We start from the raw sequence: 16,571 nt of genomic DNA, 5'->3' as shown, positions 1-16,571 counted from the left end.
TCATTTATATTTGACTTGGTGATTCACAAAAAACATATGCATAATAAAAAAAATTAACTCCGCCATTTATTAACTTTTTAGTTTATTATTGTTGGTCTCAAGCCTAGATAAAAGATGAGGGTTTATAACGTTAAGTATAGTAAAAGCCAAAGAGCCCCCATATATTTGGTTCGATTAGAGCTCCCATACTAATTGAGCAACCCTCGATGCGTGTATAATCGTTTTTGCATGTAATACAATTAAAAACACATCAAAACACATCTATTCGTATGGTATCATGTGCCACACGGATTAATTATGTGTCTTGTTCGTGTTTGATATCAAAACATGTTTTACAATTCGTGTGGTATTTTTGTTTACAAATTCGTATCTGATATGAAAGAAAACACAAATTACGAGGTCTAGGAGAAAGGATGCCCCTAAGTCCATTAGATACAAAACTAGAATCTAAAATACTCCAAAAACCGTTGTCGCACTAATTTCATGTGAGTCAAGAAAGGTCAAAATGCCGTCTTCGCCGGCCAATGCCATTTTATCCGGTACGTTCCTTTATGTCAGAAATTGAATTTGAAAAAGTTGTTAAGCTATATATGTATTTTAATTATGTAATTAGTTGTTAATTACGGATTAAAAAACATCTGGACAGTTGTTCTTTAGTTCTATGTTTTTTTCGGTTCTTTAGTTCTATGTTATTCGCCGCCCAAAATCCTCGCTTAATTCGCCAACAATACAACTTTTTTGCACTACTTTCTTTATTCTCATTTTTAATAAAACATACCTCGTACTTCCTTTCCCTTTACACAACAACAACAACGAAACATGCACTAAAAGATTGTGCTTGAAGTTTGTTGTTCTGTGATTCTTCCTGCTAGATTTAAGCTCGTTCATCAAAATCTGTTGAGCTTTGTTGAATAATGTCGTTCGTTGTGGGATTGATAATCGGAATCACGATTGGATTTGCATTGATAATTGGATTTGTTCGATCCGAAAATGGTCGATCTAAGCGTCGTTCTGCACTTGTAAGTTGAAAAACTTCGAATTGGCAGTTGAATTTTTATGTAAATTAGTTGAATAATTGATTTAAAGTGCTCGTCATATTGGTCCTACATCATGTTTAATTCTAGTAAAACATAAAATCACAGGTCACATCAACTTGAAGCTATTTAGTTTTGATTTGATTTTGGGGTCCATCAGAATTTGGATGCATTCAATTTTTAGGTTCATATCATGATCAAGTCATCAAACACACTCATATATGTCTTTATGGATGCTCCATCATCATCTTGTTGAAAAAAGTCTTCAATAGAACAAATAATTTTATCAATAAACCCAAGAACATAAACAATTTACATTGTTCCTCTATCCATTTGTGTTTTAACTCAACTGATTTGGTGTTAAATGTGCTATGAAGGCAATAACAATTGCTACACTTGCAAGAATGACTCGTGAAGATTCAAAAAAATTGCTTACCCAAGAGTATTACCCTTCATGGGTTGTTTTCTCACAGAAACAAAAGTTAAGTTATATCCCTAATTTTACATCTTTACAGATTATTTATGTTTTCACTATGCCACTTTCTATAAATGGGGATTGATTGTTCGTTGTTTTGCTTATTTTTTCCAGTTGGCGTGGCTTAATGCTCATCTTACAAAGATCTGGCCCTATGTTGATGAGGTCAAACTGGTTTAATATCTTAATTTTACACCATTTGTGACACTAAAGTTACATAATTTATAATTTGTAGGCAGCTTCTGAGCTTATAAAGGCTAATGTGGAGCCAATTCTTGAGCAATATAGACCAATTGTACTTTCTTCTTTGACTTTCTCCAAACTTACTCTTGGCACTGTTGCACCACAATTTACAGGTTACATTAATCTATGATTTCCTCTTTTTTCTTTTGTTTTACTCTCTTTACATGTTTCACATTCTTTAAACATTTGCTATTTGTAGTGGTGAGTAACCTTTTATTTAGGGATAATCACCAAAAATCACCACTTTATGATGTGATATTTAACAAATTGACCACCTTTTTGACCAATACCACAAAATGGCTACCAAAAAAAAAACTTATTTCGTGAAATTGTTAAAAAAAAAAAAAAGTGATGGTTTTTGTGGTCTTTTACAGTTGCGAAATTGGTGGTCAATTTGTGCTATTGGTTAAAAAGGTGGTCCATTTGTTAAATTTCATATCATAAAGCGATCGTTTTTTGGGACTATTTATTTAATTTAATTTCCGTAAATCTTTATTGTCACAAATTATTGTCACAAATTATTTAATTAACATGGGTGTTGCTAATTGGTTATGATTTTCAGGAGTTTCTGTTATCGAAGATGAAAATGATGGAATAACTTTGGAATTGGAGATGAATTGGGATGGAAACCCTAGTATAGTAGTTGATGTCAAGACTAGACTTGGTCTAGGATTGCCTGTGCAGGTAATATAAAGGGTAAAAATGTAAAATACCTCAAAGATTATGAAGTAAATTTAGTATTGAAAACTTGATTTTTGATCAACTATCCCCACCATAATAAACATTTACACCATGCTTTGGGCTTTTATGCCAATATATGAAAGGAGTTGTAACGAAATATAAATATGATGATTTTTTTTTTTTTTTCTTGTATAGGTGAAGGATATAGCATTTACAGGGGTTTTTAGGTTGATTTTCAAGCCACTTGTTAATGAATTTCCTTGCTTTGGAGCTGTGTCGTTTTCTTTGAGAAAGAAGGTATTTCAATTCCTTTTCTCCTTCAAGATATTACTTTAAAATATTAAGTTAATAAATATTTCTTCTAAACATTTCTTTACTTTTGAAATTTACAGACAAAGATGGATTTTACTCTGAAAGTAATTGGTGGTGACATATCTGCTATTCCTGGTGTTGCTGATGCTCTTGAGGTAAAACATTTCACTATTATTATCATTATCATTATTACATTTGTTGGGATATTTATCCAAACAGTCCCTGCCAAGAATTTATTTGTACATAATTAATCCTTATAACTTATAAAATGGTCCCTGTTTTAATAGAAAATTACAGAAATGGTTCCTATGTAGACTTTTTTTTTTACAAAACAGTCCCTATAATTTACAGAAATGGTCCCTATATTTCACAAAAGTACAGATATCGTCCCTGCCTAATAGCAAATTTACAACAGAATTGGTCCCTATAACTTACAAAAATGGTTCCTGTTTTAATATAAAGTTACAGAAATAGTCCCTATGTAGAAAAAAATTACAAAAACAGTCCCTGTAATTTACAGAAATCATCCCTGTAAATTACAAAAAGGTTCGTATGTAGAATTGTTTTTACAGAAATGGTCCCTGTGTTTTACAAAAGGACAGAAATGGTCCCTGCCTAATAGAAAATTTACAGAAATGGGTTCTATGTTTCATAAAACTAAAGAAATGGTCCCTGTCTATTAGCAATTTGACATAAATAGTCCATGTGTTTCACAAAATTACAGAAATATTCCCTGCTTTTCACAAAATTACACAAATAGTCCCTTCCAAAAAGCAAAGTTACAGAAATTTTACCTATGTTTCACAAATTTACAGAAGTGGTCACTGTCTAATAGCGAGTTTACAGAAATGGTCCCCGAGTAAGAAAACATTAAAAAAATTGTGTCGAAATTATATGATTAATAAACCTGCCACATCACGTGGGCCATCCCACTAGTTAAAGTAGAATATGTGGGTTTCCTTCTTTGACATAAGTCGATATGAAAACATAAGTTGAAGGACTTTAAAAGTAAGGGACTAAAGTTGACATTTAGGATAGTTGGTGGGTTTAAAACATAATGAACCCTTTTTGTTTATGCAGAGTACCATACATGATGCAGTTGAGGATTCGATCACATGGCCTGTTCGAAAAGTTATTCCCATTCTCCCTGGTGATTACAGGTACAAATTATTGTAGAGAATTAAAAAAATACAAAATATCATCATTATATTTTTTTAAATAACTTGTTAAGTTCATATTACTTATTATTTTTTAATTGTTAGTGATCTTAAATTAAAGCCCATGGGGATATTGGAGGTGAAACTTGTACAAGCACACGGTTTAACTAATAAAGATTTAATCGGAAAATCAGATCCATTTGCAAAATTATATATACGCCCTTTACGTAGTAAAATGAAAACCAGCAAAGTTATTGTAAGTTTTTTTATTTATTATTCCATTATTTCTTCAAAAGAACAAAAGGTGAACTTGTTTTCTTTTATTCAGGATAACGATTTGAATCCAGTTTGGAATGAACATTTTGAGTTTGTAGTTGAAGATATTTCCACCCAACATTTGACTGTAAAAATATATGATGATGATGGGATTCAATCTTCAGAACTCATTGGATGTGGTCAAGTGAAGTTAAGTGAACTTAACCCTGGTAAAGTGAAGGATGTGTGGTTAAAATTGGTAAAAGATTTGGAGATCAATAGAGATAATAAAGATAGAGGAAAGGTGAATACTCTGCGACCCCATTGGCAAAAAGACGTGAATGCCCTTATGTCTAGTCTATTAGAAATTACATTGTTTGTTTGGCTTGAATTAGGTGCACTTGGAGTTGTTATATTACCCACATGGAGTGGGAAACGGGTTTATCAACCCGTTTAATTCCACGTATTCAATGACATCTTTGGAGAAGGTTCTAGAAGATGGTTCAGGGGGTGAAAATGGTAATTTTGTCGATAACCAAAGGAGAATGGTAATTACAAGAGGAGTGTTATCTGTGACTGTAATATCTGCTGAAGATTTACCACCTGCAGACTTAATGGGGAAAGCCGATCCTTTTGTGGTTCTCACTATGAAAAAAACCGGAACCAAAAACAAAACGAGGGTATGTTGTTCTATGCGTTTTTTTTTTTCTTAAAAATAAAAGGTTAAATGCAAAAAGTATCAACCCATTTTCATTAACTTTTTTCTTTTGTTAGTTCCTTTTTAAAAATTTACACAATTATACCCGATACTTGTAGGTGGTAAATGAAAATTTGAATCCAATTTGGAATCAGACATTTGACTTTGTTGTTGAGGATGGTTTACACGATATGCTCATTGTGGAAGTATGGGACCATGATACATTTGGGAAGGTATGAAAAGGGAAAAAAAAAAAGTAAACTGTTGTACCATATCCGAAAATGTGATATAAAAAAGGGACCAAAACTGTAATTTACTTTTTTTTTGTTTGTTTTTGTAGGATTTCATGGGGAGATGCATTTTGACACTAACAAGGGTTATATTAGAAGGGGAATATAAAGACAATTTTCAAGTTGAGGGTGCCAAATCTGGAAAACTCAGCTTAAATCTCAAATGGGCACCTCAGCCGATTTTTCGCAGATCTTAGCAATTTTTTGTGTGGGTGTAACGATGTTGTTGTGCTATTGTAATGTTGGTTAAGAAGTTAATTAAAATGACATTTGAGTTTACAAACAACAATTACACTTTATAAAATGCAAAAACAAGATGTTCAAATTGATAAAAAGAAAGGGGTAAGTAAAAAACATCATCTCCTCTAGTCCAATCCACCTTGATTGAAGCCTACAAGGTTAGAACTTAGGACCTCCTCTATGAATAGCCACTTGCTTTACAAAGTATATTTAAAGTATATTCTTAGGTTGATTTACGTAAAAGAATTTATTTATAATTATTCTTTTATTATTACTCTTTTAATGGAAGCAAAAAACAATATATGTACACATACACAATACAATACTACCTTCATTATTGGGACTAATATTTTGGGTTGTGTCATTGAAGTGATGTTAATGCAAAGAGTCATTCCATTGCCTTTATTAGCAACATTGTATTTTCAACAACTTACTACTAGTGTTAGTGATGGATATATTTTTATTGCTTACTTTATACACAATTGCATTATTTTTTAGTTATGAACAACATAATCAGAACATTCCTAGTGCATAGAAGGTTAGGTGAAAGTTTCTTGTTTCTTTACCAGAAAAACTTTTCCTTGTAAATGTAACACAAACCACATATTTCATAAAAACGATTCTTTTTAAGAAATAGTAATCGATAATAGCTCTCAGATCATTATGGAATTGCAGAAAATTGTTTCCTAACTCCTTATTTAATGAAACTTCTATTTATAATAAGAATTTATACTTACAAGTTACATGAGATGATCATATAGAATACGAAAAAAAAGACTTTCATTTAAAGTAAAATTTATGGAAAAACATATCCATTGGCACACATAACAATACATAAACAGGTATAAATATCAATAGTAAAAATGTAAAATCTATTTATTGTGACACCGTTTTATATAAAAACCTAGGCCAAAGTAAAAAATTGAAAATTTGTTAATTATATTCCAAAAATCTATATAATTATTTGTCGTTAAGAAAAAAACATTATTATTTATTATTTTTTAACTGATATGATGTGTTAATTGTGGCCGATGAAGTGAATGATGTCATCTCTTCAACTTTTTAGCATCCACATCCACATTTAATAGATTTGAATTAAATTCAATAAACATGGAACACTTTTAATGAGAATTTTTTTTTCATAATTCTTAAATAAATATTTAAATATGTTTTATTGAAATTCATAGATTGAGAATTTTTTTCATAATTCTTCAAGAAATATTTAAATATGTTCTATTGAAGTTTATAGAACCAATACACCGTAAAAAAATTAATAAAATTGTATGAAATATCAATTTATTGAACATTGTAAAGTTTGTGAATTTTATTACTTTTTTGACAAAACTTCAAAAATGGTCCATGTGGTTTTCGAAATCAAGTTTAGTCCCTAAGTTCAAAAAACCTCACAGATGGTCCCTGTGGTTTCAAAACTTTTAACAAATGGTCCTTTTCGTTAACTCCGTTAGCTTTTGGCCGTTAAGTGAAGGGCAATTCTGTCATTTCACTACCACAGGGACCATTTATGAAGATTTGCCTTATTTTTGTTAAAAAAAGAAAAAATAAATAATTATTTAATATTAAAAGGTCCCACCCCCTCTCTCTCTCACACACACACACACTCTCTCTCTCTCTCTACATAGTTGTGATGGAAAAGCGAGAGAAGAAGCTCACCAACTGCCATCTCCGGCCACCAAACGTCACCGTCAATCCACCCTTCGGCCACAGAACACCACCACAAATACCCACCAACCTTTATCCTTTACCCTTGGACCGTGACTAGCAGCCATCAAGAACCACCCATCACGACTCGTAAGTTACTAAGAATAGGGTTCTCACAATGTGTAATGAAATTTCATAATGATTGTGGAAGCTTAGATACGTCTCCAATGACAGAAACTCGGATTTCGTCCCTGTCATCGGAATTCCATTTTGAAAGTGGATTGAAATTGAACGAAAACTTATTCAAAGCGGTGGAAATTAGTCAATTACCTCGACATAGAAGCAACTTCATCTTTTAATGTGTTTTCAAGCAGTCTCATTAAGAAATCGACTTCGACCTACATAAACACAACCAATCAATCGACTGAACCCACAAAGTTCTGATGAAATTGGAATCCAATTTCGATATTACACATACTTTGGGTCTTAACCAGTTGTCAGATGAGAAGGCGAAGACTGTAAGAACTTGGATTCCCCACTTACGACACATATCTACCACGACCTTCAATGCTCCGGCACCGGTCAAGTAGCCCACCTGAGGCATCAATCCTCTTGACCGATCCCATCTTCTGTTTCCGCCAATGATGACTGCGACATGCTTCGACATTAACTCGCGATGGAGTCCCACCGGAGTAACAATCGGTTCCTCCGGCGAAGTGATTCTAGCTCCGACATATTGGTCGTTGGTGATTACATGATGACGGGGGGTGTTGGTTTGTCACACCCCCAAACCAAGGATGGCGGAAACGTCCGGGGGTGGAGGACTTCATGTATAGTATCATAACAACGAGTATAATAGTGCTCAAAGTAATACAACCATCATAAATATAATTGAAAAGGTTACACCATAGAATAAGTTACATGTTTCAAAATCAATTACATTATGATAACTAAATGAACTGTTTGACGATTTATCGTCCCATCCTGAAAATGTTGTTAGTTTTCCTGTTTCACTGATTTCCTGAGAATACAAGTAGTTCTGAAAAAGTGTCAACTATTAAGTTGGTGAGTTCATAAGAGTTTTGTTTGAGGAAGAAACCGTTTTCCTTGTAAAAGCGATATAGTATGATTTCCAGAAAATCCAATATTTTCTTAGTTAAGTGTGGAATGAATGCTCCTATGTTATGCGATAATGAACTCTAGAATGACCCATAGATTCCTTCTATGATCACTCAGCGTATATAAGTTATATATAATTTGAGTTAAATGAACCGTTGAAGTCTAACAATTCTAGACGAGATGTAGTGTCAATAGAAATATGTTTCCAAAGAAAATACAATATTTTCCTTATAAAAGTTATGTAGTCCTAAAGCCCAGGACCGAAAATAAACAAGTATTTTCCATACTTAAAGATATAAAAGTGATTTTAAATCGGCATAAAACCCTTTTTGATTTGATAAAAATCCCGTAAACTTTATGTGTTATGTGTTGTCTTTAATCCTTACACTAAGGTAAAGTCAACACTCCACCACAAGATCTTACTTAATAGATTTTTATTCTTAAATAAGGATTTCCTTAAAAATATGCTTAATTTATGAATATATGGGGTCTTATATATCAAAATATAAGTTTGGGTGAAAATTCCTCGTTAAAATAATTAAAAACGGGCTTAAAACGGAGTCGTGGTCGAAAACCGGGTGGAAAATGAAAAATCCGAGGTCAGGGCGTGGTTCCGGTCTTAGCAGCCTTAGGTCCGCAGGGAAGGTTTGGCTGGTGAGTTGGATCCGAAGTGGAAGGGACTGCGGTCCGAGCAGGTACCGCAGGGGGATTCGTCAGTAGGGACCGCAGGCGAAGGTCGGATACGGTGCTCCAGTTCCAGGTTCGGTTCGGCGCTGCGGGTCTTCATCAGCCTCGGTCCTCAGCAGATCCGGTCCGTTCCGATGGTTGCGGTTCGATGGCTGCGACTACTCAAGGGGACTTCGGTCTTGGTTCTTGGGGCTTTGGTTCAAGGAGGGTTTGGTCCCTATAGAGGGACTTCGGCCCTAAAAGGCTATTTTCCAATGTATCTTCCCGTTTCGAATGGTTTTTCACCAAGTCAAGTGTCGGGATGCCCCAAATGATTAAAATAAATCAAAAGAGGTTTTGAGAGAGATTTGGGAGAGATTTGAGATACTTGGAGAGATTTGGCATACTTGGAGAGATTTGGGAGAGATTTGACATACTTGGAGAGATTTGACATACTTGGAGAGATTTGGGAGAGATTTCACATTCTTGGAGAGATTTCTCATACAGAGAGAAATTTCACATTCTTGGAGAGATTTCTCATACAGAGAGAGATTTGGGAGAGATTTGACATACTTGGAGAGATTTGGGAGAGATTTCACATTCTTGGAGAGATTTCTCATACAGAGAGAGATTTGGGAGAGTTAGAGTGAAAAAAATTGAGAGAGACTTCTCTTGTGACCTTTTTTTTGAGTGTTTGGCTCTGTAATTCAAGGTTCGTAAACCTCGTTAAGTCTTGTTATGATTGTTATATGCCCCCGAGGGTCAAGGAATAATGTTTTATCGAGTAGTTTCATCACTTGCCCTGATTAGGGTTTAGAATTTCCGAACACATGAAAACTCTAAGTGATACTTTGTATTAGGATTGCGAGTTGTTCGATAAGAAACATAATGGAAACCCTAATATACAAGGGTTAGATGAGTTGACCGGTTTGACTTGTTGACTTTAGTTGACTTTGACTTGGCCAAAATTGACGGTTGTCACATGGTTGATAGAGAAAAGGGGTTTGAAAGGCAAGAGCGAGGAAAGGGAAAGAGATAGAATTATGAAAAAGGGTTTTCAGTTTCAGGGATGCAGATTGGGGAGAGAGAGAGAGTGTGTGTGTGTGTGTGTGTGTGTGTGTGAAAGATGGGGTGGGACCCATATTAAATTTTATTTATTTATTTATTTATTTTTAAAAAAGTAATAGAAAACCTCATAAATGGTCCCTGGGTAGTGAAATGACAAAATTGCCCCTTACTTAACGGCTAAATGGTAACGGAGTGAGACGGAAGGACCAAATGTAAAAAGTTTTGAAACCACAGGGACCATCTGTGAGGTTTTTTGAACTTAGAGACTAAACTTGATATTTTCGAAAACCACAGGGACCATTTTTGAAGTTTTGTCTACTTTTTATAAAACTGTGTAAAAATATAGTATGGTTGATGATTTTTTTTTTGACAAAATTGCAAAAATGGTCCTTGTGGTATGTATTTTTTTGGGGTTTTGGTCCAAACCACGAGTTTTTTGGATTGGTGGTCCTTTTAAGCTAGTTTGCTTGTAATTTTGGTCCCTCGGAAAACTGAAAAGACTAAAATGCCCTTTCTGGTATATTTTTTTATATTTTTTCTATTTAATTTAAAGGAAAAAGAAAATAAATAACTAATTTGGGCCCACTTATCTCTCTCTCTCTCTCTCTCTCTCTCTCTCTCTCTCTCCCCCCTTGATTCCCTCACCCAAACACCCCCTTTTGTTGTTGTTGCTTCCCCTCTATGGGTGTGCCACCGGAATAGAAAGAAGAACCACGAGGGAATTGCCGGAGCAACCTCCCTTACCACATCAGACGACGAGATCGCCTCCTCCTCCACTCCGTTGCAAATCGCCACCATAAGACAAACTGCCACCACCTCTGCAGCTCCCTTCCTCCCCCATTTTATTTCCTGTTGATTAATCACCCCAAACACCCTACGATCACTTCGAGCGTTACCCCACATCCACAGCCGACAACAAAAAAGGAATGTAGCAGAGAAGAGCACCGGAGCAGCCTTATTGCCACCACCATCTTCAGCCCCTCACCACCACTGTTGCCCTGTTCCAGCCATCACCTTCGATTGTTCAACTAACCCACGGAGGTGAAGAACCCCCTTCCTTCATCGCTTGTGTACAAGACAAAACAACCCATCTCACCATTAATGGCGGCGAAAGCGATCGCCGTTTCTGCTACTCATCTTCCCTGCATATGAAATCGCCGGCGGCGAGTTGAATGAGACTAAGAAGATCATCGGCCTTGAAAGTTCTTCCTTAAACCACTGCCTAGTCACCTCACTGAAACTGCTTTGCTCCTTTGATCTGTGGCTGCCGATTGGAGATTAAACCATAGGGGTGGCCGGAGATCGACTTCCCTCCTAGCGATCTGTAAAGCCTTTAGCGAACCACCCGCTCCCACCTTGGTCGCTGCCACTGTGAGGACTCCAACCATCGCTAGCCACTGATTTCGATCACCACCAACTCCTCCTTCCTCCCTTGTGTCATTCCCGTTGAGTGTAAGTCGAAAACGAAGCAGCAAAAGGGGTCGATATTTTAAGAGAGAGAGAGAGAGAGAGAGAGAGAGAGAGATATAAGTGAGCCCACTTTTATATTTATTAATAATAACAATTTTAAAAAGTAAAAGAAAAATGAAAACTAAATTCATTAAGGGTATAATAGTCATTTTAGTTTGGACAGGGACTAAAACTGCAAGCAAACTAGCTCGAAAGGACCACCAATCCAAAAAACTTATGGTTTGGACCAAAACCCCAAAATTGCATACTCAGGGACCATTTTTGCAATTTTGTCTTTTTTTTTACTTTTGATATGTTTAAAGAGGAAAAATAAATGACAGAGCCTGCCATGCATATTATCAGTCAGAACATATTTAATGCCAAGTCAAATTGTGAAAAAATAAGAGTAAATTACACGAATGCCAAGTCTGCGCGTTTAGTCCTTAAATTATTTTTTTAACTCGGAAAGTCCCTACTGTTTGTTTTTGTTACACGTTTGGTCACTGTCTTAGCTAAAAAAAATACTATTTTTCACTTGATTTTTTAATTTATTTAAATAAACACACCCCCGACTCCACCCCATCACCTTACCTTACCTACCTACTATTTTTTTCCTATTTAAATAATAATATTTTTAGGTAATACAGGGACTAAACGTGTAACAAAAACAAACAGTAGGGACCAAACACGTAACAAAAGCAAATAATAGGGACCTTACGAGTTAAAAAAATAAGTTAGGGACCAAGCGCGTAAATTACCCAAACCATAGGGACCATTCGTGTAGTTTACTCAAAAAATAACATTTGTTTTTTTTATTCACAATTGAAAATTTGGAAACTTGAAATCTTGTATCATATTTTCAAGATGAAAATGAAAACCCATTTTGCACAACACTTATCTACACGCATTGCTCCCGATCATCAACACGTATTCAAATAATCAACACCTTTTTTTTTTTTTTTGCTACACCATAACCATGACTTTAATATTCCAATGTTCTTCCAAAACACCAACGAATTGAAGGCTTCAGTTTTGGCCTCAAAATCCCACTCACTTTAGGTAAACGTAAATCTCCTAGATACATATATCACATGCATAACCAAATCATTAATATATTGGACTAGTACTGACTTATTATGCAATTAATTTTCATGACATCTCACTCAATGGGAGGTTGTTGATGAATGAATATGTCTCCAAAATAGAGTTGATTAATAAATTTCTCCTTCATTAAAGCCCTTGCTAGATCTAGAGGAGAATTGCTTCTTGGATCAATATGGGACAAGTCCATGCAACAATGGAGACAAGATTTAACTACTACCAGTCTACCCTCCATGTCATGGAAGTAAGATTAGACATCGTAGATAGCAACATTAATTAATGCTCAAGTTATGTATGTATATGCTATGTGTATATATGTATATGTACAATTGTACATGAATGAATAATGATCCATTGTTGTATACGTATGCGTAACTGCAAAAATGATACTCGATGGTTATTAGAATTTCATGATCCACAAAAAACATGTAACCACAGCCACCAAAAATGTAATTATTTACCCTAATATTAGATTAATGTCCCATCCTCTTTCTCCCTGAAAAATCCCAATTCCGACAACCCAACCGGTGGAAGCCAAATGACACCAATTCCTCGATCACATTTCGATCTCCTCCATTCATGCAATCCACAGGTTCATTTTCTCATCGAAATCGATTGATATATACGTATCTATCTATGTACGAAGAGGAAGAACCCCTTTTCGTCTCCAACACCATTTGATTCAAAATCTTCTATCACTGTGATCGCTTTGTTTGTTCTTTGAGGGGCAAATGTTATACAACCGAGGAACAACCCATTCCTGCAATAAAATGCGGCTTGTGCCCCCTTCTTCAATCGTTTTTCTTTCGATTAAATTACAGAAATAGCAAATGGGGATCGGTAGTACCTTATCATCAAACTGCGCAACGGTATGATCATAGTCTCTTACCCGTCTCAATTCTTACAGCATCTGGTTTGGATTTGACATCGACCTTGAACTAAAGCACATGGGGACATTGGACGTGAAGCTTATACAAGCACAAGGTCTGACTAATAAAGATCTTATTGGGAAATCTGATCCATTTGCCAAGTTGTATACACGCAATTTGCATAGTATGATGCAAACCAGCAAAGTTATTGTAAGTTCTCTTCTTTCTTCCATGTATGACTATGTCTGCAAAGAAAAGAACAAAGCTGATTACTTTTTATTCAGGACAATCATCTGAATCCGATTTGGAATGAACATTTCGAGTTTGTAGTTGAAGATACTTCCACCCAACAGTTGACAATAGAAATACATGATGAAGATAAGCTTCAAACTTCAGAACTCATTGGTTGTGCTCAAGTGAAGTTGAGTGAACTTGAGCCTGGTAACGTGAAGGATGTGTGGTTAAAATTGGTAAAAAATTTGGAGAGTTATAGAGACAATGAAGACCAAGGGAAGGTGCATTTGGAGCTATTATATTGCCCATATGGTGTTATTAACCCATTTTCTTCCAACTTTTCAATGACATTTTTGGAAAAAGTTCCCAAAGATAGTTCAGGGGTTGAAAATGATGATGAAAAAAGAATGATAATTACAAGAGGAGTGCTATGTGTAACAGTAATATCTGCTGAAGATTTACCACCTGCAGACTTAATGGGGAAAGCCGATCCTTTTGTAGTTCTCACTATGAAGAAAACCGGAACCAAAAACAAGACTAGGGTATGTATGTATGTATGTATGTTCAAATCTTTAATTTGGTAGATTTTTCAAACTATAATGTCCTAATTAAGTAAAATTAAGTTTACTTTTCGAAATACAATGTCTTTAATAAGAAAGTGATTAGAAGTATATAATGGTGTAATGGAAAGAAATGAAAGTAAGATGCTATAAGACATAGATAAATGAAAAATGAAAAAAGCATGAGCTTTATGTTTATGTTTGCTTGATGGATCAATTGTAGGTCATAAGTGAAGATTTGAATCCAATTTGGAATGAGAGTTTTGAGTTTGTTGTTGAGGAAGGTTTACATGATTTGCTTATTGCTGAAGTATGGGACCATGACACATTTGGGAAGGTATGCAGATTTTATAGGGACAAAAAATGCAAAAAGTAAACTTTTGTATCTTATCAGAAAAAATGATATAACATGGGGACTAAAACTGTAATTTACTATTCTTTTTTTTTTTTAGGACTACATGGGGAGATGCATTTTGACACTACCAAGAGTTATATTAGAAGGGGAATATGAAGACAGTATTCAAGTTGAGGGTGCCAAATCGGGAAAACTTAACTTAAATCTCAAATGGTTAGCCCAACCAAATTGATAAAACTTAACATCCCTTAGGGGTTGTTTTATAAAACTGAACCATTTAATGCTCAATGATTCAAACTTCTTAATGGTTAAGAGAAAGTAGGGTTCCTTAATTGTTTAGAGGATTTTGGTGTAGAGGTTGTTTTAGAGGCCGTATCAAACACGTTGAATGCTGACGGATTCAGAGGCGAGAGGCGACATCTGAATGGTTCAATTGGGATGTGAGATGACACCTAAATGGTTCAATTCAAAGGATATCAAACAACCTCGTAGTTTAACAGTAGTCCACAACATAATTGTAGGATATGGTGAATACAATATAAAAACAATTCTTTAATTTATATACTTTGTACAATATAAGGTCAAGGATTTTTGTGGAATTAACAATTTTTTAAAAATCGGTTCGAAGTGGACCAGAGTATATATGAGTGGATCAACTATCACATGTTTTATGTCAATTTCTAGATCTGATCGAACCGGACGGTTTATTTAAAAATCAGTGTGATAGAACCGATAAAAAAACTGTTTGAACTGGATTATTTAACTTAGATAGTTGGATTCCACTTATCCCCTTAAAAAAACTCGTTTCCAAATAAAATTGAATAGCCCGATCAATGTAAAATTTATGGTTATGTGTTTTTTTTAATATATTTGGATTGATCTACCACTTGTTATTTGTATTTTTAATGTTTGAATTTGTAGATGTCAAATTCTTAGTATATATATATATATATATATATATATATATATATATATATATATATATATATATATATATATATATGCACGAAAATAAACAATACATACAAATTGAGGAAATCGGGTTGAAGCGGTCACAATTTCAACTAAAAATCTGATTTTTAAAACATTTGGAATAAAAACTTTAACACAATTATGCTAAGCTCTAAGCGAGTTATAATGTTCTATAATCTGTACTTTGTTTAGTATTTTATATAATATTATTAGTTTTTCATAATTTAGAATACAATGGTTATGTGTTTTTTTAATAAACATTTGGAATAATAACTATGTGGATTTTTTAGTTATTTTTTTAAGTTATTAAGAAAATTATTAGTTTTTCTCAATTTAGAATACAATGGTTGATTAGCTCATAGTGGTTGGTGAATACTGAATATTAAGGCAGAAGGGCTAGATGGGAATGCCACTTTGCAAAGAGTCATTTAGCTTGGTCAAACCTAATGGTTAGCTGGTCAATTAATCATTAATAACTTCTTATGGTAGAAGCCACGGTTTAGTATTTTAAACAATTTGATACGTATCCATGAAAAAATCAAAGTGCACACGCCGAGGGTTAGGAATATTATGATCAAAATTGGTGTATGAGCCTTGAAGAAATGATCATCCATCACCAGAGGATCAACATACAACAATTTGATGGAAATATTCATGGCAGTCTTTGAGGGTGTGCTGAGGTGGGCGACCGCAAAAGGTCCATGTTGTAGAAGGGACCCAATTTTACATACGAATCATTACGTGGACCATCAATCGGTAATTTGGTAATCCAAAAGACAAAAGTCCAAGTTTTGTTCTATTTCCAAGAGCTCACACTTAAAAAATTGCAACAACTCACATTTTAAAAAATTGGGCTTCAAAAGACTTTCATATTGTTGTTAATGTTATATCATATATAATTTTCATAAATTATGCATCTTAAACATCTAGGTAGTGAAAATGTAAAAATAAATAAATAAATAAGAGATGAAGATTAAGAAAGTCTCAAAGTGGGGCTCTTCATAGGTTTATCTAAAAACATGTAAAATTTCTTTTTATAATAAAAACAATGGTGATATTATTGTTAATAACATAGGTTTTGGTAGAGATAGAAACTAAAGTTGTTAAAGTTCTACTTATGGTTCATAATGTTACA

The 16,571-nt window shown here is 34.3% G+C and overlaps 2 protein-coding genes and 1 pseudogene across 3 annotated transcripts; 2 read left to right on the top strand and 1 right to left on the bottom strand.

Annotated features, from left to right (window-relative positions):
- Positions 1-435: 435 nt before the first annotated feature.
- On the top strand, positions 436-5,477 carry LOC145132855 (synaptotagmin-5-like). Of its 2 annotated transcripts, none has more exons than XM_079067795.1 (13): positions 436-539; positions 1,412-1,518; positions 1,626-1,674; positions 1,745-1,865; positions 2,315-2,436; positions 2,629-2,730; positions 2,826-2,900; positions 3,826-3,905; positions 4,008-4,158; positions 4,231-4,461; positions 4,553-4,837; positions 4,974-5,087; positions 5,195-5,476. In XM_079067795.1, the coding sequence occupies exons 1-13, from the start codon at positions 525-527 to the stop codon at positions 5,339-5,341; spliced, it is 1,599 nt and encodes a 532-aa protein (XP_078923921.1). In that variant the 5' UTR covers positions 436-524; the 3' UTR covers positions 5,342-5,476. The 2 variants fall into 2 exon arrangements, with proteins under 2 accessions (XP_078923921.1, XP_078923920.1); XM_079067794.1 differs by lacking the exon at positions 436-539 and adding an exon at positions 915-1,019 and having other exon boundaries at positions 5,195-5,477.
- A 1,693-nt stretch (positions 5,478-7,170) lies between these two features.
- Positions 7,171-10,799, bottom strand: LOC145131008 (dehydrodolichyl diphosphate synthase 2-like; annotated as a pseudogene).
- Positions 10,800-13,393: 2,594 nt separating this feature from the next.
- Positions 13,394-15,049, top strand: LOC145128440 (synaptotagmin-5-like). Its single transcript, XM_079063233.1, has 4 exons — positions 13,394-13,525; positions 13,600-14,091; positions 14,333-14,446; positions 14,562-15,049. Exons 1-4 carry the CDS (start codon positions 13,394-13,396, stop codon positions 14,694-14,696), a joined length of 873 nt encoding a protein of 290 aa, XP_078919359.1. The 3' UTR covers positions 14,697-15,049.
- The last annotated feature ends 1,522 nt before the right edge of the window (positions 15,050-16,571 follow it).

Source organism: Lactuca virosa, chromosome 8, assembly GCF_052849685.1.
Source record: "Lactuca virosa cultivar CGN04683 chromosome 8, Lactuca_virosa_CGN04683_v6, whole genome shotgun sequence".
NCBI classification, from domain to species: Eukaryota; Viridiplantae; Streptophyta; class Magnoliopsida; order Asterales; family Asteraceae; genus Lactuca; species Lactuca virosa.
Note: the sequence above shows the minus strand (reverse complement) of the source record. Positions and strands in the feature narration are given on the sequence as shown.

Bases quoted from the DNA above. Each gene is read 5' to 3' on its own strand.
- LOC145132855 (XM_079067794.1), top strand. From the start codon at position 915: ATGTCGTTCGTTGTGGGATTGATAATCGGAATCACGATTGGATTTGCA. The intron at 1,020-1,411 runs GTAAGTTGAAAA...TGTGCTATGAAG, and splicing joins CTAAGCGTCGTTCTGCACTT to GCAATAACAATTGCTACACT. The intron at 5,088-5,194 runs GTATGAAAAGGG...TTGTTTTTGTAG, and splicing joins ACCATGATACATTTGGGAAG to GATTTCATGGGGAGATGCAT.
- LOC145128440 (XM_079063233.1), top strand. From the start codon at position 13,394: ATGGGGACATTGGACGTGAAGCTTATACAAGCACAAGGTCTGACTAAT. The intron at 14,092-14,332 runs GTATGTATGTAT...GATCAATTGTAG, and splicing joins GAACCAAAAACAAGACTAGG to GTCATAAGTGAAGATTTGAA. The intron at 14,447-14,561 runs GTATGCAGATTT...TTTTTTTTTTAG, and splicing joins ACCATGACACATTTGGGAAG to GACTACATGGGGAGATGCAT.